The 22,992-nt window shown below is 45.7% G+C and overlaps 1 protein-coding gene across 9 annotated transcripts in view; it reads right to left on the minus strand.

The window, feature by feature from the left end:
• NCOA1 (nuclear receptor coactivator 1) overlaps positions 1–22,992 on the minus strand; it is a 446,052-nt gene that overhangs the window by 122,724 nt on the left and 300,336 nt on the right. For 8 of the 9 annotated variants that reach the window (XM_075598641.1, XM_075598642.1, XM_075598643.1 and 5 more), the window contains one exon: positions 18,704–18,870. In XM_075598641.1, coding sequence (XP_075454756.1) covers positions 18,704–18,870 — 167 coding nt within the window. Of the gene's footprint in view, positions 1–18,703; positions 18,871–22,992 lie in introns of those variants that run through there. The other variant, XM_075598649.1, reaches the window with a different exon arrangement.

Here is a 22,992-nt window from a genome sequence, read left to right on the forward strand (position 1 = left end):
TGGGATATCCTTAAAACCTAACCTGTTGGGGGACTCTTGAGGACTGGAGTTGAGCGTTCCTGGTATAAGCCATGAAGCGCAGGTAACAATTCCGTCTACAGGTGCAATTACATGTGACGGACGGGTGCACTTAAGTGTACCACTATTTTTCTCCCCCTCCTCCCCCCAAATAAGACGTGTTTTTGCGGCTCACATTTTTATCTGTACATCATAACTACCATAAACCTTTTCAAAACAATGTCCGGTGGTAATGTGGCTTCCTAATGGGTACCCAGAACGCCAATGCTTAAATCCCTACACAGGCAGATTGATACCGCAGGACTCGGGCTGTATCGGTCAGCGATGGCTCTTGAGCACAATGTATTAGGAGCAGGATCTAAAACACACTTTCTAGCGCTTGAAGACATTGGCATGGAGTCTGTTCCCCTTGTGCTGCTTATGGAGAAGTGCTCAGGCCCATAGGATCCTTTCCACAGACCGCTCAGGACAGGATCATGAGGTCTTCAGGATTCAGTCTACCTTTTTAACAGTAAAATCTCACACACCTGTAGTCAGCCAGTCTAATTTCTTAGGGGCCTCTGAATGGGGAAGTGTTTGTTAATCAAGTGTTTCCTTTACCCTTATCCCCTCCCCATCCTATTCTTCAAAGTGAATCAGTAAAGTTGTGGGGAGGGGGGACTCAGGCTGTACAAGCACTTGCTGACAGTGACATCACAAAGAAGGGAGCAGCCAGAGGAAATCAACCCCCGCCCAAGTCTCACTTTAACAAACACATGTAAAATACTTATTGGTGTCAGAAGGGGGTACATTTTGTTAGTAATTACCCAGATGAGACCCCTTAAACACGTCACTGGAATAAGTTCACTTGGTCCTAGAAGGCATTCCCCCTTTAAATGTCAGAATAAAGCACATGTGCTCCTTTCATCTTGAACTATTGTCCCTCCCCATGCGGGCAGTAAAAAAAAGTTTTGAAGGACGGAGGCAAACATTTTGCTCGATAATACACCTCTCCACCCAGCTTAGGTGAGAGTGGAAACAAGAATATTATGGTGTGATGACCAAGTCTTCAACTAAAGGGCGACATGAATTCAGGCTAATCCATTTGCTCCAAGAAATGTATCTCGCGTCAATTTGCTCTAGAGCAGGGGTGCGCAAACTGGGGGGTGCCCCCCCAAGGGGAGGTGCAAGATTTTTCAGGGGGGGGGGCACAGTGGCTGCTCCTCAAGGCATTTAAATTGAGAGGGGAGAGAGCATGGCCAAGCCCTCGAGACCACGTTAAAAACACGGGCGGAGGGGAGGAGAGCCTAGCACAGGTGGTCATAAGCCCCGTCGCCTAAAGGGCTCAAGGTTGCTTTTTCTGTGCCCAGCTGGAGCTGATACTGGCAGCCCCTTCAGATGTAAATATCTCGGGGAGCAGGAGGTCCCGGTCCCTGCAGCAGAAATCAACCACCCTCCACCCCAAGAGGTATAGCCACTTTAATATACTGACTCAAAAGCCAAGAATGTCACCTCATCATGTCGCCTTCCAACCCATACTACATATCACTCAATGAGTCCACAGTAATGTTATGCTTTACAGTTTAAATGTTCCCCTGTCCCCATCCTAAATGCTTGTAGGTACATGAAGATAGGATGATTTCAAACCTAAATATTAAATATGCTATTCTCTATATTCATATATATTCAGCATGTAACTGGTTAATTTAGTATTAAGCTGTTACAATTTATATTGAAAAATGATGAGCTGCAATGATAAGTTAAATACAGGCAGATGTGGAAATGTTTGCCAGCTAAGGCCTTGCCCCCGCTGCCTACTACAGCGTCCGCTATGGCGGACGCTGCGCGCACGAGAGCCCTCCCCGCAATGGCGCCGGGCCCGCTGCGAGGGGGGGCCGCAGCGCTCGCGCGAGAGCTACTCCTGCTCTCAATAGAATTGAGAGCAGGACTCGCGTCCAGCGATTAGGCACGCCCCCCGGCGGTTCAGCCAATGAGGGCGAACCTGCCGGGTGACATCTTGGCCGCGCCCCAGTCAATCCTCCGCCACGCCCCCTCCCCCCGGCCTCTCCTCCTGCAGTGAGCTGCAGACCGGGGAATCTCCTGAACGCGCCGCCAAAAGCGCGGGCGCGCGTTACAGCGGCGATACCGGGGCCTTAGCCTAAGTTGTAAGAGTTTGAATTCGTTAAATAGATAGGTTAGTTAAAAAGACAATACAACGGAGAGAGGTATTAAAGGATTATTTATTTATGTATAAAATGTTTTACCAGGAAGTAATACATTAAAGCTGCAGTTCAGGCTCCCGTTTTTTTTTTTTTTTTTAACTTCAATAGATTTATCTGGGCAATCTCTACTTACCTAAAAAAACTGCATAGCTGCCGGTTAATTCGTTCTCCGTCTATTGATCGGCAAAGTTTGGCGACATCTTTAAATATGGGGAATGTAAATCGTTGCTATAGGAACAAGCATGCTTGTTAAAATAGAATACAAGAAAATTAGTCTTTCAAAGTTGTTTTTTTTAAAACAGAAAATGCTAAAAGTATTTTTTCTTACTACAGAACTGATTTATTAAAAAAAACACACATGCAGGATATTGCCTGAACTGCAGCTTTAAGAGTTACCTCTCGTTTTCAAGTATGTCCTGGGCATAGAGTTAATATGACAAATACATGGTTACAAATACACAGTTACATAAGTGAACAGGGTATACATTATATACAAGAAATTGGGAACAAAGTTAATTCTAACAGAACAAAGTGATTCTTCTACATCAAAGTAAATTAAGAAATAGTATTCTAAGATTGATAATTAACCAAGAGTAGTTTGAGCTCAGAGTGATAAAAAACAAGTAATTCCTATGTTTACGCTGTTTGAGAGAAAAGTATAAAGATTGTATTTGAATTTATGGAATTCAGAATCCTTTACCACCAAGCAAAGAACAAGCTAAGATTCCCAGCTCCATGACTATATGCCTGAATGATGGAACCTGATGATAAGTGAAATTATGCTGTGAAAGATGTTTTCTATATGTCCCTGATTAAGTCCTTCAGAAGGACTTGGAGAGACTGGAAACGTGGGCAGGTAAGTGGCAGATGAGGTTTAATACAGATAAATGTAAGGTTATGCATTTGGGATGCAAGAATAAAAAGGCGACTTACAAATTAAATGGGGATAAATTGGGGAAATCCGTGATGGAGAAGGATTTAGGAGTGCTTGTAGACTGCAGGCTTAGCAATAGTGCCCAAAGTCATGCAGTAGCTACAAAAGCAAACAAGATCTTATCTTGCATTAAACAGGCAATGGATGGAAGGGAAGTAAACATAATTATGCCCCTTTATAAAGCATTAGTAAGACCACACCTTGAATATGGAGTACAATTTTGGGCACCACTCCTAAGAAAAGACATTATGGAACTAGAGAGAGTGCAGAGAAAAGCCACCAAATTAATAAATAAAGGGAATGACAATCTAACTTATGAGGAGAGGCTAGCTAAATTAGACGTATTTACATTAGAAAAGAGGTGTCTAAGAGGGGATATGATAATTATCTTTACTATATATAATTGAAAGCAATGTATGCCTGTCTGGATGTCTGGATGTCCGGTCCCTAGGGACAATCGCATTGCACCTTTGGCCTGTCACTCCGCCTCAGGCCATGCCCTCCCCCGCACACCTCTCATTGGTCTGCGGCCAACACCACTGCCACACTGTGACAACCCTCACTGAGCTACACCACTGACACACTCTCCCACCCCTCACTGAGCTTTGGGAATCGCAGCACCTAACCCTCACTGCTCTGAGACATTTGCACCTCTGAGACATTGGAAGCTTTTCTGGGACCACGCTTCACAACTCTCAACAGACAAAACCCTGCACACCTGCTACCAATCAGGTACAGACTCTTTCCTCCATAAATATTTATTTCACCACTGCAAACATACACCGCACGATCACATCCACACACCGCCTCTTCAAAACACCACCCCCACCCTCCCCCCCCCAGCCCACATCGCTGTCTGCTCCAGGCCTACCGACACACCATTAACTCCCCCCCCCCCACCCCGCTCATCTCCTCCGGAGGCTGCAACACACCATTACCCCCCCTCCCCGGTCCTCACCTCGCCGACACCCACTGCACGGAGCTCCTCCACAGGCCCCCAGCATTAACCCCCCCGCTCCTCACCTCACCGTACACCACTGCACGGAGCTCCTACACAGGCCGCAACCCGCCATTAACCCCCCGCTCCTCACCTCAGCCCACTGCACGGAGCTCCTCCACAGGCCCCCAGCATTAACCCCCCCGCTCCTCACCTCAGCCCACTGCACGGAGCTCCTCCACAGGCCCCCAGCATTAACCCCCCCGCTCCTCACCTCACCTCAGCCCACTGCACGGAGCTCCTACACAGGCCGCAACCCGCCATTAACCCCCCGCTCCTCACCTCAGCCCACTGCACGGAGCTCCTCCACAGGCCCCCAGCATTAACCCCCCCGCTCCTCACCTCAGCCCACTACACGGAGCTCCTCCACAGGCCCCCAGCATTAACCCCCCCGCTCCTCACCTCACCTCAGCCCACTGCACGGAGCTCCTACACAGGCCGCAAACCGCCATTAACCCCCCGCTCCTCACCTCAGCCCACTACACGGAGCTCCTCCACAGGCCCCCAGCATTAACCCCCCCGCTCCTCACCTCACCTCAGCCCACTGCACGGAGCTCCTACACAGGCCGCAAACCGCCATTAACCCCCCCGCTCTCACCTCAGCCCACTGCACGGAGCTCCTCCACAGGCCCCCAGCATTAACCCCCCCGCTCTCACCTCAGCCCACTGCACGGAGCTCCTCCACAGGCCCCCAGCATTAACCCCCCCGCTCCTCACCTCACCTCAGCCCACTGCACGGAGCTCCTACACAGGCCCCCAGCATTAACCCCCACCGCTCTCACGGTTCACATTCCGGGCAACGCCGGGTCTCTCAGCTAGTATACAAATATATTCGGGGACAACACAAGGAGCTTTCAAGAGAACTATTCATCCCACGGGCAGTATAAAGGACTCGGGGCCATCCCTAAAGGTTGGAGGAAAGGAGATTTCACCAGCAACAAAGGAAAGGGTTCTTTACAGTAAGGGCAGTTAAAATGTGGAATTCATTACCCATGGAGACTGTGATGGCAGATACAACAGATTTGTTCAAAAAAAGGTTGGACATCTTTTTAGATAGGAAAGGTATACAGGGATATACCAAATAAGTATACATGGGAAGGATGTTGATCCAGGGATTAATCCGATTGCCAATTCTTGGAGTCAGGAAATAATTTATTTTTCCCTTTATGCCAGCGGTGCGCAAAGTGGGGGGCGCGACCCCCAGGGGGGGCGGGCGATGGTGCAGGCAGTTGCAGAGGCCCCGCGCTCTTCCCCCAGGCATTTAAATTAAATGCCGGGGGATCGCGTGAGGCCCCTGCAACTGTTTACGGGATTCAGCCATCTATGTTGCGTCGCCATGGCACCATGTGACCTGACGTCACACGCCCACGCGTCATCTGACGCAGCTGAAGGTAGGCAGGTGGGCGCGAGAGCCTGGGGCAGAGAGACAGGGGGGCGCAGCACAAAAAGTTTGCGCTCCCCTGTTTTATGAGATATCATTGGATGATATGACACTGGGGTTTTTTTGTTGCCTTCCTCTGGATCAATAAGTAAGTATAGATATAGGATAAAGTATCTGTTGTCTAAATTTATCACAGGTTGAACTTGATGGACGTACGTCTTTTTTCAACCTCATCTACTATGTGACTATGTCAATTAAGAAAAGAACCGTGTCGTGGACTATTTGATATATATGTGAATTTAATGAAGAAAATCTTCATTTGGCGAACCAGCATAGCCCAGACAGACTAATCTTCTGTAGCACACAATAAGACATCAGCGTTCCCAGATGTCAAGGACCCAGGATCTGGAAGCTATGGACCAAACAAATAGTATATTGTAGCGCAGTATTGCGGGTGTTATCGAGACTCGATATAATACTTATTTGAATAGAGGTTCCCTAACCCACTAAAAGTGTATCCCTCCTTCTAAAAATAAATCAATTATTCACCTTGTCATGTTAGCTAGAGGAAGTGCAGCGCGTCCTGGGGAAAGTATTTGGGAAGTTACACCGACGCTCATTCATATCATCCAAAACAATGTTCACAGGTCGCTGGTGCTGCAGGCGTGCGCGAGGTTATGCGGTCCATTGCGCGTAAGTAAGGAGCATAATCTTTGCCCGAGTTCCAGAACCTGCTAGAATAGACACCTGACCATGTATCCGTTCGAATAGGCTAAGGATGTCTGAATCGTGCGCAGTTACAGGGGCAGGATGATGACATCATACAGGGTTATAAAAGGTTGTGCAACTGTTCCTATTGGACAGCCGGGAGGAGCCGGCTGGCCAATAGGAATGCTCCTGCTCCGGTCACATGGTTCCCCAGCTCCCACCAGCATGAGCTGAGCGCTCTGTAGCTACTGCTCCCGCCGGCTGAACAAGCACTGCGGCTCCTGCCACCGCCACCAGGACGTTTGCTGCTGCTCCCACGATGACGCCGCGGTCCTCCTCACCGGTCTTCTTCACTTATCGTCTCCGGCGGCACGTAAGATTTGAAGTATTTTCAGCTGCCCTGAAATTACCCGGTGCTGGTTCTGACCTTGTGCCGGTCCCAGCCCCCTGCTGCTGGGTCCGGGTAATTTCCGGGTAGCTGAAAAAGCGCAGAGTACCGGGTAATTACCCGGTACTCGGTATATCACTAATTTCTATTGCAGGATTTAGTACCTCCCAACAGTGCAAGATATTGGTAACACTTTCCTGATTGTGATAATTTGTTGCCAATATTCCCAGCAGTTTGAGCTGCAAACTGTAACAATAGATAATGTTACTAAGGTAACATAAGAATACATTGTAGCTGCTCAGTCACACTGACTGAAGGATTGATTTGAAACGGAAAGGCAGCCATTTAGTGAACCCTGGGAAGACAGGATTTTGCTAATCGATCGGCAGCTTCGGTAATTCGTTTTCAACAAAGGTAATCAAAGGCTGCATATATTAAAACAAAACATATATATGTTTAAGCTGCTCGGACTGCCTCTTTAAAATGGATAAGATACAAAAAGTGATCCTGTGTGCTCATTCGCATGTCATTACCCAGAATCCCTCGCGGCAGTGAAAGCACTGTATGGTGAGAGATAATGTGGAAAGACCGCGTTGCAGACCTGTGGGATTCGCGAATGTGCTCACAATTAGTATTTTTATTTGCTTTAAATGAAAATGAATATAATTTATTTGGTTGACAAAGTATTAATCTTTTCCTTGGGAAAGAATTCAATGCGACCGTACCTGATTTTGCCGTGTTGGATTTGCACATTACATGACGGCTACTGCACATCACATCTTTATCCAGCAGTCTTCTGCCATACGCTTACATCGCTGGCAAACACCGTACAGCCCAGTCAAGTCAATGGTTAAAGAAATTAGTGACCCACACCTAGGCCTCATTCAACATAGTGAGAAGCTGGCTCGTGCAGCTATTGGTGCATTAATTAGCATTGAACTACCTGGAAGTTATTGAAGAAATATTTAAAACGAGACCCAAAAGGTCAAAATAGCTGTCTGTGAGTAGGGTTACTGGCTCTGCACTTCTTTATTGCAGGCTGTGCTGAAAAGATGTGTAAGATAATATGGCTAGTATAACCTTATAGGGGTCCTTGATAAAATGGTTAAAAGCCAAATGTTACACACTGTGCGCTCTTTTGCATGTAATTTCCCAGAATCCCTGGATGCAGTGGAAGCACTGTACGCTAAGAGATAATGGGGAAAGGCAGGGATGCTTATTTCAGATTTTCCCCTTTGTATAAGATACTCATATTTTCAAACGTACTACTATTCACAAACGCCGCTGTAGAAACAGCCGCACGCTGAGAACGTCTCCATTTTTGTCACCGAATTTGGAGGGTGATATAATAATTAGCGCAGTGCTGCTGCGAACTTCTGCCCGTCGCCAGTGTCCAAAACGCATGAATTGCGTAAAAGTTTCCCAAATCTCTACTCTCTCCTAGGGAGCAAGACTAGAAATACTACTTCTTTTTATCCATTTTATTCTATCTGTAAATATGTGATACAATGAATTCCGCACGCGTACAAAATATATTTGGTAAATTCTGCAAAAGGGTAAGCACTTATTAAAAATAAAAATTCATAATGGCCTATTAAATATGCATTTGAAGACAGTACTGTTTGATTCTTCCCCCCCTCCCCCCCCCCCCCAGAAATTACAATAAAGGTGCACCCAGAGGAGGTGAGGACCTCATATTTTATACATGACAGGTCTGAGAAGTGGAGAAAATCTCAATTTACTAAATCTTTTCCCAGAATAATAGTTATACTTACAAAAAAATAATATATCTGTCACTTTCTACAACTCGGTAGAACAGACTGAGTGAGGCTGCGACCCCGACAGTCACATGGAAACTCTGCCCCAGCGGCGTTTACAACAGGGGGCTCAACGCCAGTCCTCATGACCCCCAACAGGTCAGGTTTTCAGGATATCCCAGCTTCAGCACAGGGGGCTCAGTCAAAAACTGAGCCTCTGATTGAGCCCCCTGTGCTGAAGCAGGGGCTGAATGAGCCACCTGTGCTGAAGCAGGGATATTCTGAAAACCTGACCTGTATATATGTATAATAAAAAATGCACAAATGCGCACCAGGGATTAGTGGAAGGTAATTTATTAAAAATACACAAAAACTGAGGGGATCCAACCCCACCTCAGAACAGCTGTGCAGCTGGACGGCTAAGTACTACCAAGGAGAGCACCTAATGGTGACTAAACCCTAAGCTGCACAGTATACAAATACAGTAAAATTTATATAAAAACACATGAAAGAAAAAAACAAACATGAAAACAACCTATCAACAGATTTGTATAGAAACCGCCATAGGGTTGGGCACTGGCAAGGGGAAACGGACACTCACACTGAGACAGTCAGCAGACTCGCGGTGGCTGCACAGGATCCGGATCTCGGCACCGCGGAGATGGATAAAACCGCTGCTGTCTCCTGCAGGCTCCGTCTCAGCTTACCAGCATACACGCGCAGGATGACCTGTTGTGACCTCTGTATATATGTATATGTATATGTATATACTACTAGTAAGGTTATGGTGGGTAAAAAAAGTGACAAAAACCCTCCACAGTAAAGCATAAAGCAACTGTAAATATTACTGTATGTTCATTTGCATGTCTTAGACAGGTCTGCAACCCTGCCTTTCCCCATTGTCACCCAGCATACAGCGCTTCCACTGCAGCAAGGGATTCTGGGAAATGACATGCAAGTGAGCACTCAGTGCCACCTTTTGTTTCAAGCTCGTATTACACAAGCCAATCCATGCTGTTTTAAACACAGCTTTTAGACAGAGGCTGGGATGAGATGCAAAGCCATTAAACCCACTCGCAGACATGTTTCAACCTTGATGGGTATCATCAGTGTGAGGTTGGTCTTAATGGCAAAGTCTAGTCTCAAACCTGCTTTATATATATATATATATATATATATATATATATATATACACACACACACACATACACACACATCTATATATACATATATACACACACAGGGTTGAAGCAGGGGGTCTCCGGAGTTCAACTGTTTTAAATTCAGCTCTGAGGGCCCCCTGCCTCCTGAGAGACTTACCTCGGAAGGGGGTGCCGGTAGCAGCTCCAGCTGGGCTATGCGGGGCTATCAAAATGGCGGCTTAAACATACCGTGGGCCAATAAGAAGCCGTGACGTCATCCAGTGCGGCTTCCTATTGGCCGGGTGAGGGGGACATTTAAACCTGCGGAGCTGCTACCGGCACCCCCTACGGGGATATAGCATGGAACCTGGAGCTGAACCAGGGGAACCTGGAGCTGAACCAGGGGAACCTGGAGCTGAACCAGGGGAACCTGGAACTGAACCAGGGGAACCTGGAACTGAACCAGGGGAACCTGGAGCTGAACCAGGGGAACCTGGAGCTGAACCAGGGGAACCTGGAGCTGAACCAGGGGAACCTGGAACTGAACCAGGGGAACCTGGAGCTGAACCAGGGGAACCTGGAGCTGAACCAGGGGAACCTGGAACTGAACCAGGGAAGCTGGAGCTGAAAATAACTTGGCTAATTAACCCTCTGCTTTAAATATAATACAAAAAAAGTGTTCTGCTGCTTTAGAAGATGCAAGCCCTGTTATTTGCACACATACAAAAAAGGATTTGGAGGTCAATGTAACTGCCTGAAATGTAATCACAATTAAAGGGGCAGTCCCACTTAGCGCATCAAAAAAAATTCATGTTCTTTTTTTTTAACAACTTATAAGTGTAACCTGATTCATTAAAAGGATTTGATCACCCTTAAAAGTAACGGTTTTGTGTGTATCCTGTGAAAAATAATGTTTTCTTCTTCTTCGGGGGCCCTCTGTGCAGGGGGGGGGGGGGAGAAATGTACAACGTACGGTACATAGAAACGCAATAAGCATCCAAAATAATCCTATAGCATCCTATAATATACATCTCCTCTAGCTGTGCATGCAATGTATTGTACAGTACATAATGTATACCCTGTTCATTTAAGTAACTGTATTTGTAACCATGTATTATTTGTCATTAACCATGTCCAGGACATACTGTGCTTGAAAACGACAGGTAACTCTCAATGTATTACTTCCTGGTAAAACATTTTCTAAATAAATAAATAAAAGGTACTTCCAAAACAAAATATACATTTCATATTTATTGTAAAAAGTACCCTTGAGTGCTTATCGAGATTCTAGATAAAATCTATATATTTCCGTTATAACCTACAGTCCCCCCTTAATTCCTCTTAATTGGGACATTAGGGTAGACTAGGATCATTATTTCCCCATTATCTTTTATACACTGTCCTTCCCACTCTCGGTTTCAGGGACGTATCCTGCCGGCCCATTCAGTCCTTGCCGGCGGCCCAGACTGCACCTTTAAGTAATAAAGGGCTGCACCATATAAAAATAGGACCTGATATGAGCTATTGCTAAAGAAAGCCTGTCCAGCCCCTCCGAAAGTGGCTAAGCATGTCCCTCTTCCAGCTGGAAGCTTGGTTACCGCGTATTAATATAGCAGTCCATGTGTGTTATGTAATATGTTATCACTGCAGATAGGATCGTGTATCTTGGCTGCACTGTCTGACTTGTGATTGCTTATGATTTATGTAAAACCTGGAATGGATACAGAACCTATTCCTGGCTCAGCGGGATGCTTTCTAACCAGTTTAATCATAGAGCGGTTAGTGGAAGCCTCTGTGCCAAGTTGCCGATCCCTTTCAAAACACCATGTAATGTTACCGTATTTGCCTGATTATAGGCATCCCCCGAAAATAAAGCGGCCCTTTAATTTTAGAAGCAGCTGGAAAGAAAACAACAGACACACACACAACACACACACACACGGTTGCCAGGTGGCTTCTCCAAAAATACTGGACTCAATGGTGAAAGGTGCGTCAGGTCACTATATCCAGGGAGGAAAATACCGGACACATACATGTCCAGTATTAGAGTACCTCTCATTTTTTACTGGACCGAGGATCCAAATACAGGACAGTCCGGTTCAATACCCGACACCTGGCAACCCTACACACACACAGTCTCTCTTGGTTTGAGCTTTCTGCCACAAGCAACATAGCTGTTTCAGGCCCCCCAAGGGGGAGTCTACCCTCCCACTTCAGATATCCGACTGCTGATTGGCTCACAAAGTGGGTGGGCCTGATTATAAGAGGAGTGCGTACTTTTCCACGTAACTTATTTTATGAAACCCGGTATTATTATTAATGGACCTGGTAACAGGCGATCACAAGCGTAGATTTCGGATGGTAATAATTGATGGATGTGTAGATTGCTGGGGTCTGACTACAGCGTGTTCAACAAAAAGGGCCACGGCGGGATTATTTCCCAATGAAACCTTTTGCCAATTAAGGTGGTTGAGTTGATAGAAGACATATGTCCATGTCATTCCACCGTCTGTTCCCATTGTATACCAAGCCCGGTAACATTATACGGATATAGATGCAGAGGATTAGAAAGCAATTTCTGCTGTCGCTTCACCTGCTTATTTTTCACTTTTGAGAAAATGATAACAATTTGAGACTATTTCAAAGGAACTTTCAAAGTAATTTGTGCACAATTGTCTTTTTTTTTGCTGTACAAACGATATTTGCGATTTATCGTCGGATTATCGGAAAACGAAAAGATTTATTTTTACACATTTTTCAAATATTGCCTCATTTTGTCATTTTTTTTATTTTTCTTATATTGGCTAATTATTGTTTATTTATTATTTTTCAACATTAGTTGGTGATATTGCGAATATTTGAAAAAAAAAAAATCAGATTTGGAGGTTTCACTGCGAATGGTAATTTTGACCAAAAAAAAAAAAAATGCACCCGTCTCTACAAAAGGAACACACACAAACAGAAAAATATTTCCAATTTAGTATTCGCAAATAATAGCTATCCCGACTCGAAGAAATCAGGATTAACCCCTTCATTGTCAGGACTGCAACTCATTCCAGGCCCCATCTGCCGATAAGGGGGTTACCTAATGATTTAACCTAGTGGCTCCATAACCGTTCCCACAGTGACACTGGTTTGTCATTGGAAACTGCCCTCCTCTGCAATAAGTGCTCAAACCAAGGTGTTTTGGGAGCAGGTCTCTTAAAAAAATCCCATTGAAAAGAATAAGGGGTTTTATATTGATATATTTACCCTTCAACTGCGCTGGGCTGTCGTTGGAAGGGCACAAGGATATACACCCTCATGGTACGTGAGCACTGCACCAGCAATCACATGCCCCTGGAATTTTCTATATCTATATATGCCGTCACTCTGAGAACCCCTGCTAATGGCCGTCTTCAGCTGAGCCACTGATTGAGCCACCTGTGCTGAAGCAGGGATATCCTGACAAGCTGACCTGATGATGGTGTCCCTTGGGGACTGGAGTTGGCCGCCCCTGCTCTAAACGATGAGCGAAAGCGCGACAATAAAGTAGTCATGAAACTCTGTCACGTACACAGAATAGCTACCGATGCAGCCAGAGGCAAACAGCAACACACTGCAAAGACAGGGGCCGTGCACAGACCGGCTGGGTTACTATTACTTACATGGGCGCCTCTTGCAACCCTTGGGCTTGCTGGCTAATTACTCCATTTATTTGCATGCCGTTTGTAATGTCACTGGACATGGCATTGTCCTTTCAGAACCATTTGGACTAGTGGCAGTCATATGTTTAATGGGCTCAAATCATGAACCTGGCAACCGTTTGTAACTTCACATTGCACTCTTAAACCTCTTCCCCAGCTGTAACACAGTAACAGGGGACCACACTCCTTCACACAAAGTTGCACATTGAAGGCATCTATACGTAACACCGTACACTTAAGACAGTGAGACCCATCCCCTCTGCTGTCCGCCAGGAGCCGGGGGTCCTGGCAGCTTCTACAACCTGTTATACCCCTGTAAGATGTCATCATCCTGTCCCTGTAACTGCGCACGATACATCCTTAGCCTATTCGAACGGATACATGGTCAGGTGACTATTCTAGCAGGTTCTGGAACTCAGGCAAAGATTATACTCCTTACTTGCGCGCGCACGCGACGGACCGCATAACCTCGCGCACGCCTGCAGCCCCAGCGACCTGTGAACTTGGCTGATGGACGCGTCACGCAGCTGATTCACTCTCATTGGCTGAACCACTCATGACACTGACGTCATGCGGCCGGGCTTGAAAAGACAAAACATTTTGTCTCCTCATAACGCGGTCGCGCTATCGAACTCCCTCGGGCGCGCGCTCTAGGCGCGGCTGCTATGGAGTTGCCAGACACCTGACAGGAGATACTTTGGCTACATAGAATAAGATACATGAAATAAACTGCATAGAATAAGATACATGAAATAAGCTGCATAGAATAAACTACATGAAATAAACTGCATAGAATAAGCTACATTAAATAAACTGCATAGAATAAACTACATGAAATAAACTGCATAGAATAAGCTACATTAAATAAGCTGCATAGAATAAGCTACATGAAATAAACTGCATAGAATAAGCTACATGAAATAAACTGCATAGAATAAGCTACATGAAATAAACTGCATAGAATAAGCTACATGAAATAAACTGCATAAATAAGCTACATGAAATAAACTGCATAGAATAAGCTACATGAAATAAACTGCATAAATAAGCTACATGAAATAAACTGCATAGAATAAGCTACATGAAATAAAGTGCATAAATAAGCTACATGAAATAAACTGCATAAATAAGCTACATGAAATAAACTACATAAATAAGCTACATGAAATAAACTGCATAGAATAAGCTACATGAAATAAACTGCATAGAATAAACTGCATAGAATAAGCTACATGAAATAAACTGCATAGCGTACGATAGATGAAATAAACTGCATAGAATAAACTACATGAAATTAGTTGCATTTAGCTGAGGCCTTTCCAACACATTAACCTGTTAATTCCCTATTAACCCATTCAGTAGACACTAGTAATCGCACAAAGGGGGGGTTACACATTAATATGCCTCGTACGTGGAAATGTCCTTTCAAAGTGCCGGCTCTCTGAGGCCTTGCTTACAGACGGCCCTCTTCCACATTCACATCATGCCGCTGGACTCAGACAAAACACTTGTTCTTTTCTTGGCTCCGCTGGCAGAAGAATGTCCAGCCTGAGCTGCTCCACAGTAGCACACAGCCGCGACTCCAACTCCGAGAGCAAGACATGGGAGGCCTGGAAATTAGCAGCCTGGCCCTCCCCTCTGGCTCCCGTTCGATGCTTGGCAAGAAAACCTTGCTATTCTGCCACATCCAGGCGAGCGTCGGCTCTGCCAACTGTACATTACTAACACTGGAAGCCGACCAAAGCTGGCCTCCTTTCCCTGAAAACATTCGCTTCATACTTTGCATAGCAGGAACCGTGCCTGCTGGGCTCACATGCTGCCTGCTAAGCCAATGATATTGTCCCTTCCCGGTTCTTGGTTTCGGTTCTTCCACTCGGATAAGTATGAATAGAATGGGGATTTGAACATAACAATCCAGGAGACGTCAGCCTGGAAGGATTACAGCCAGTGAGGTTTTGTGGTTCTCACACAAGCCCTGGAAGCCAAGAGCCCAAACCCAACATACCATATACACTGTGTGTGTGTCAAAAGGAACCTCATGCAGAGAACAAAAGACACAAAACCCCACTGCTGCATCCAATATGACAAACTATATACAGGCATACCCCGCATTAACATACGCAATGGGACTGGAGCATGTATGTAAAGCGAAAATGTACTTAAAGTGAAGCACTCCCTTTTTTCCACTTATCGATGCATGTACTGTACTGCAATCGTCATATACGTGCATAACTGATGTAAATAAGGCATGTGTAACATGCTCTATAGTCTCCCCGCTTGCGCACAGCTTCGGTACAGGTAGGGAGCTGGTATTCCTGTTCAGGACGTGCTGACAGGCGCATGCGTGAGCTGCCATTTGCCTATTGAGCGATATGTACTTAAAGTGAGTGTCCTTAAACCGGGGTATGCCTGTAGTTAAAGACTTATCTGGTTTTCGTTTCATAAGTGATGGTCATTCAGTTAAACTCTTTGGCCAAAGCATTTTGAGCTTTCAAACCACGCCACTGTATCCCCTTCTGGATCTGCACCAATTTGAATGGTCATTTTATTGGTGCAAGAAGCAGTATTATATAGTCATCGGAGATGAATATTTTTTCTAGAACAGAGAGGCTCCTGGTGGGAGACACTCGCAGCCCCGGGGGGCCTAGTTTAATCAAAGTAGTAAAATATATCTTTTAATTGAGCAACGCATATTCCTGCTTTAAAATCATTGCATCTGATAGAACGGGGGCTCTCAACTCCAGTCCTCAAGACTCACCCAACAGGTCAGGTTTCCAGGATATCCCAGCTTCAGCACAGGTGGCTCAATCAGTCCCTGCTTCCGCACAGGAGGCTCAGTCTAAGACTGAGCCTCTGATGGAGCCATCTGCGCGGAAGCAGAGACTGATTGAGCCACCTGTGCGGAAGCAGGGACTGATTGAGCCACCTGTGCTGAAGCTGGGATATCCTGAAGACCTGACCTGTTGGGGGTCTTGAGGGTGGTGTTGAGCCCCCCTGTTCTAGCATATGGCGGGGCACATGCTGTGGTTACCTTTCCCCAGAAAAGCCCAATTCTGCAATCAGTAAGGAACGGAGGAGTAGGGGGAACGATCTGCTTATAGATCAGCGTGCTCAAAATATATGTGTGTGTGATCATACATGTAAAAAGGAAATGATGCCGTTCCCATGTGTGACCATATATGTAAAACAAAACCACACATTACCAATACATGATCAAACGCACAAAATGATGAAAACAAACAGTGCTAACGTGAGACCACACCTACAACAAACTGGTTCAGTATACACGCAGATTAAAGGCATTTTCTTCTTCTACAAATAGTCGTATTGTATTTTTTTGGTTGAATAATTACTTGTGTATATTTATCTGAGAAGGATGGCCCAAATATAGGTTAAATTCTACATGCCTGCTGAACTGGTAGGGGTTGTAAGGCTTGTAAGGCTTTTGATATTAATTATCCTTAAAATAGCATTATAATATGTAACACGGCAGGAATACGTTTATAGGGATCCATATTCAAATGGATTTGAAGCAAAAGGCAACACCATGTGCTCATTTGCATATCATTTCCCAGAATCCCTAGCTACAACGGACGCATTGCATGCTAAGAGAAGGTTGATCAGCAGGGTTGCAGACCTGTCATAGACATGTGAATGTGCTCACAATTAGATTTGTATTATCATTATAAGAAAAGTAGCAGTATAATTTGCAGCCATAAAGTCGCACTGGGACCTGTTACCTAATGGTAGCCCAATGGGCAGGTGTCTTTTCTATCGGCATCATGGGCATTGCAACCAAATCAGAACAGCTACAGCACCCATTGGCAGGGTATAAAGCCGATGCCTGACACCCAGTGGGTGCCATCATTACTGGTATAGACATTGTCCTGTGCTCATGCCCCATGGTTTTTCCAGTTTGGCGACATTAAAACAAGCCTCCCCATGCCCAGGCCAAGGAGGCGTCTGAAGGTCAAAAGCTGCACATCTTGCTCCCAAGCCTTCTGGCCAAAAATGCTGTTCATAAACCACGAGCAAATACATTTTCGGGAGGCTGAAGAGCAGCCAGGAAAAGTCGGGCTGCGGCCACTGCCAAACAGAGTTTTATGGGTCTGATACTCCATGCACGTTCTTGGAGAACATTCGTCTCGTACGCAACACACCGTCTCGCCCTCCCTGCTACTCATTAACAATATAATCCCGGCTGGCAGCAGATAGAAGCTCGCGGAGGCAAAGGAAAAGCAAACAGGAGCAGGATCACGAACTTCCAGCCTGCCCCGTCAGTAACTAAATACTTCCAGCTGCTCAGGCCAGCACTGCTGCATTCGGGGGAAACGCCAAGCCCAGCCCCAGATGTGCTGCTCAGCTCAGTAGCTTCTAGCAGCCACAAGCGCGCCAAACAGGAGCCGTTAAAACTCCCCATCGAGTGCAGGACTTGCACATTGACGCAGTGCTGCGCTTCTTTTCGGCACCCATCTGCGCTGATGGAGCTGTGCTCTGTGTTACCCACAATAATATAGGGTTTCTATAGAGTGCCGTACGCCACATATCTGTATGGTGTGGAAGAAAGCTGCAAATCACCTTTTACAATCTCTTGGAGGCCAACGCCACTTGGGACGCAGAGAAACGGCTGCAAACTGTGATATATCGCACCGTGAGGTTGTGCCACCGGTAGTGCCGCTCTACCGTCTCGGACAATGTTTCAGTGACGCAAGCGATGCGAGGTCATACACCGACGCCAAGAAGCAGTGTGTGAAACAGACTCTTAGGGGGTTACTCAGTAAACTGCCGAAGGGCCCATCCAGGCCCGACCACAGTCTCAGGAATAACCACACATGACCCCTTACAGCCCCATCCAAGTGAATGGACCATGAAGGAGCATATTTACTAAGCAGTGTTACTCCATAAGACACCTTACTGAATGGGCGCTAAGGGCCCATAGTTACTAAGCCGTGCGGGAAGGTGTATTATGGAGTAGCTGTGCTTAGCTAATTAGGCCCATAATGCTTAGGCCTGTAGATCAAGTGATTGTTACAGCTGTCATTTAAAGCACAAGAGGAGGTGGAGGAGAGCAGAGCGCCACCATATAGCAAATAAAGGATCCGGAGGGGGCTCACATGTAGAAAAAATGGAAAGGCTTTATTGGATCATACAAGACCCCCAACGAGGTAAAACACGCACCAACGCGTTTCGGGCATGCTGCCCTTCATCAAGCTAATTAGGCCCAGAATGTTTAGGCTGCAGATCAAGTGATTGTTACAGCTGTCATTTAGAGCAGCAGTCCCCAATAATCTGATGGAGACTCTTATTTGGCAAATGTCCCAGCGGGAGCGCGGTTATTAAACACAAAACTTCACTTCGTATTGTCGGGAGTCCTATGCGAGGTTTTCTGTGCCACGTGCCACACCAATACACACAGGCGCATCCCAGACAGGACAAACACACCCCAATATACTGTACTACTAAGCATGGCTTTTATGGCAAGGGGGCTTACCCTGCTTCTTCCTCTTCAGCTGCTGGATCTGGTCCATCCTTTTGATCAGGATTTTGCATTTGTCCGGCTTCACGCTCAGGCTGTCTATATCCCCGATATTTGCCGAGAGCAGTTCAGCCAGCTCCTCCAGATACTTATTCTCCCGCTCTCGCCTGCGCTTTTCAATGCTGCAACAACAGGGAGGGAGGGAGGTGTTATCTTTACTGCGAGTTAAAGCTGCAGGCCAAGCAATATCTACATGTGTTTTTTTTTTTTTTAATAAATCAGTTCTATACTATGAGAAAATATTGTAGCATTTAAAAAAAAAAAAAAAAAACAACTCTGAATGACATTTTTCATGTATTCTAATGTAACAAGCATTTTTTGTTTCTATAGCAACCATTTACGTCACATCCCCTTCCTCTTCTGAAACAGGCTCTGGCACACCCCTGTTTGAGCCCTGCCCACTCTCTAGCAGTGCACAAATTGTATCTAGTGACTGCCTGGTCACATGATCTTCCCCACAGGAAAAAAAACCACAGCTAGGCCCGCTACTGTAACGTGTCCTACATCTGCGTCACCCCAAAAGTGGAACACACCTACCTTCTCACCACCCTGCACCCTGTGTCTCCACTTACCCTTCCTTCATAAAGTACATTGTAAGCTCCTTGGCGCTGGGCCCACCTTACCTACTGTAACTATGTATGTATGTTTCACCAGCAACAAAGGAAAGGGTTCTTTACAGTAAGGGCAGTTACAATGTGGGATTCATTACCCATGGAGACTGTGATGGCAGATACAATAGATAGGTTCAAAAAAAGGTTGGACATCTTTTCAGAAAGGAAAGGTATACAGGGATATATATACCTGTAAGTAAACATGGGAAGGATGTTGATCCAGGGAGTAATCTGATTCCCAATATTTGGAGTCAGGAAGGAATTTATTTTTCCCCTTGTGAGAGATCATTGGATGATATTTCTCTGGGGTTTTTACGTTTGCCTTCCCATGAACAGAGTGAGAAAGAGGAGACAGAAAGGGAAACGTCCCAGCACCTTCTTATTACCTTCTTAGCATCGGTCGGGTGGACAAGTATCCCAAATTTGCTTCCTTAAACCCACCACATATGGTTCATAGGGTGCCCCCAGCATATAGCATACATGTATTACACCATACTGTAGAACTGGTTCATGAAACACCCTATGCCTTATCTATTTACACCCTCTGCATGAGACACCCTATTATCTACCCAATAGAAATCCTATACATTGAACTTTTTATTGTCTACACCAGGAGTAACCAACTCCAGTCCCGAAGAGCTACCAACAGGTCAGGTTTTCAGGATATCCCAGTGCCAGCACATGTGGCTCAATCAGTGGCTCAGTCTTTGACTGAGCCACCTATGCTGAAGCAGGGATATCCTGAAAACCTGACCTGTTGGTAGCTCTTCAGGACTGGAGCTGGCTACTCCTGGTCTACAGATTAGGAAGTATACAGTGTATGTGAGAAATTGTATTATTTACGCATCAGCAATCCTACAAATGCAGCATCCTTTGAACCACCTACTAGGAATTCTATACATGAGTCTGTTATTTACCCATTAAGATTTCTGTGTATGAGAACCCCTGTTATCCACTTGTTAAGAAAGCCATTCCTTTTCTATTAGTAATCTTATGATTGTGACCCCCTATTATTCACCTATAAGGAATAATTGCTTATTTTAAAATTCTATGCATAATTCCTCCTATTGTATAACAGTCAGGATTCCTATGAATAAGACTGCCTGTTACATGCTTACCACTAGTTATCCCGGTAAGAACGTGTGTGACACCATTATTGAACTGGTTGCATTTGAACCTGTGCAGCCCTTGGGCTCAGCGAGAGTTAACACAGTAGGGGTTCACTGAGAACATGGGGATAATGGCAAATATTGTATTCAAGATGCAATATATTTAAATGGTTTTGATATTCTTTTAAATGCATTCATTGTAAAAGATTGTAATGCTGTGATGTTATAAATGATATATAATACAGAACACTTTTTAGTGTATTTAAAACCACTGAACTATTAGGAATCTTGTATACACATATACACACACACACACACACACACACACACACACACACACACACACACACACACACACACACACAATATAATAGAAGAATCATTGAAAAGTTTATTAATTTGTTTGTTTACAGAAGATCCCTCTCTTGTATTGTATCAGGATTAGCACCCTGTTTTATTTTTGGTAAGAGTGCCTTACATGTGTCTATGTGTGTGTCTGTATACTGCACCGACACACTTTATTCGAGCAAATACCCGGTATGTACCTGGCAGATACCTGGAATGCGCCACTCCTAACCTCTGACAAGCCCCGTTGCATTTGCCTTCCCAGCCTGGGTTCATGCCTGGCTGATGGGCGGCTGATCTGTTAAATGATAATGATTAGGGTTTAATAGGCTGCAATGCTTCGCGTGTCTACCAGATGGCATAAATTCATGAATTGTAATGCAGTTTATATATATATACTGTGCAGTATTGCAGCCAGCGGGAATAAAATGCTTCAATCCCTGCTTGGAAAATAACTCAATGTACTCGGGCAGAAAACAGTCACAAACCTCAATACACCCGGGTATACCCGAATTCGTGGGACTAGCCAAGCTCGAATAAAGTGTGTCGCCAGTGTATACTGTATACACACATATATATACACACACACATTATTTATATACAGTAGACCAGGGGTGCGCAAAGTGGGGGGCCGCGGGCGGTTGCAGAGGCCTCTGACTTTTCCCCAAGGCATTTAAATTAAATGCCCGGGGGGATCACGTGAGGTCTCTGTAACTTTACTTACCGCGTCTCCGGCGACACGTCGCCGTGGCGGAGTCACGTGACGTTGCTTTGCAACGTGACGTCACATGACCCCACGCGTCATTTGACGCCGGAGATAAGGTAAGGAGGGGGGCGCGAGCAGGGGGGGAGTTTGCGCACCCCTGCATTATAGACTGTGTCACTTTTAAAGCTCAGTAAGGACTAAATAAAACAAATCAGCCGGGTTTTAAACCTCTTCACAGCCAAGGTAAATTAGGACCACAGAAGCCAAATGAACTGTGGTAGCAGGAATGGAGAGCACTGGTCAAGTGCCAGTAACAGGAGCCTGGAAACACTGCTCAGTGATTCCTTATGCTATAAACCAGTGGCGTGGGAGCCTGTGCCTCTGACCTCTTCCTTAATGAGCTGTGCAGAAGCTGCTCCTGAGTGACTCTGCTCCCTGGGCTGGCTTCCGGCTCTGGACAATACTTTAGCAGCTGATAGACCTTTTTTTTTTAATGAGACATTTCACAGAGAAGGCCAAATACTAAACCGTCTGTAGCAAAGTGGGAATAAATGTGTATGCCTTCGCTACAAGAGAGATGTCATGCGTTGCAAGGACTCCCGATTCCTTTTCCACTGGAAGTAAATACGTAAACATGTGATGTTAAGGGTGAACTGAATGTTTTCAAAAGGCTCCCCTGTCAGTGGCCATTTTAAACTCCCGGAAATGTCTGAGGTTAAGTCTTCCAAAACTGGTTCAAACAATGCAATACACGCTACATATTTTAAACACACACACACACAATATATATAGTTTATATACATACATGAAACACCCTTTCCCTACCCCCGAGGGAAACAGAAGATAATGTGTTATGGTGCTAACCTGTTAAACTTACTGAAGGCCTAAGCCTCCGCTCCTGGGGAGCCTGGGGTGGCTGGTGCAGCGCCTCCACCCGTGAGGATCCCAGCATTGACGGGATAGCCCCTCACGGGAACCTGTATACCCAGAATAATCACAACCAGAACACGGTATATGCAACACTCTTTACTGTGGTCCCACAGTATTCACACAATAATAGTACAGATACAATAATAACAACGATAACAGTCCCCGCCACTGTATATTGGAGCACAATATCCCTTGGGCACCTAGAGGTGCAAGATGTCCGCCAAAGCAGCACCCAACGTAAGTGTGACGGCAGCGCAACCCTCCCGCGTGTAGTGTTGGTGCACGTGGGTACCTTCCTGGGTACTCGTGTACACCAGGGTATTTCTTCGATAGGCCGCATCCGCAATAAAAGCCTCGCGCATGCGCAGTACGGCCACGAGTGGCGGCCATCCTACAATAGGCTCCGCACAGGGGCTGCTGGACACATGGGCCAGCATAGCCAATAAGGCTGTTGGAACCACGGAGCACCAAAGAGATACATTTGGCGCGCTTGGAGGAGCACACCAGTCGGAATCCGGGGGCAGAAGATAGAGGTAGTGCGCC

The sequence above is a fragment of the Ascaphus truei genome, chromosome 4, assembly GCF_040206685.1.
Source record: "Ascaphus truei isolate aAscTru1 chromosome 4, aAscTru1.hap1, whole genome shotgun sequence".
Lineage (NCBI taxonomy): Eukaryota > Metazoa > Chordata > Amphibia > Anura > Ascaphidae > Ascaphus > Ascaphus truei.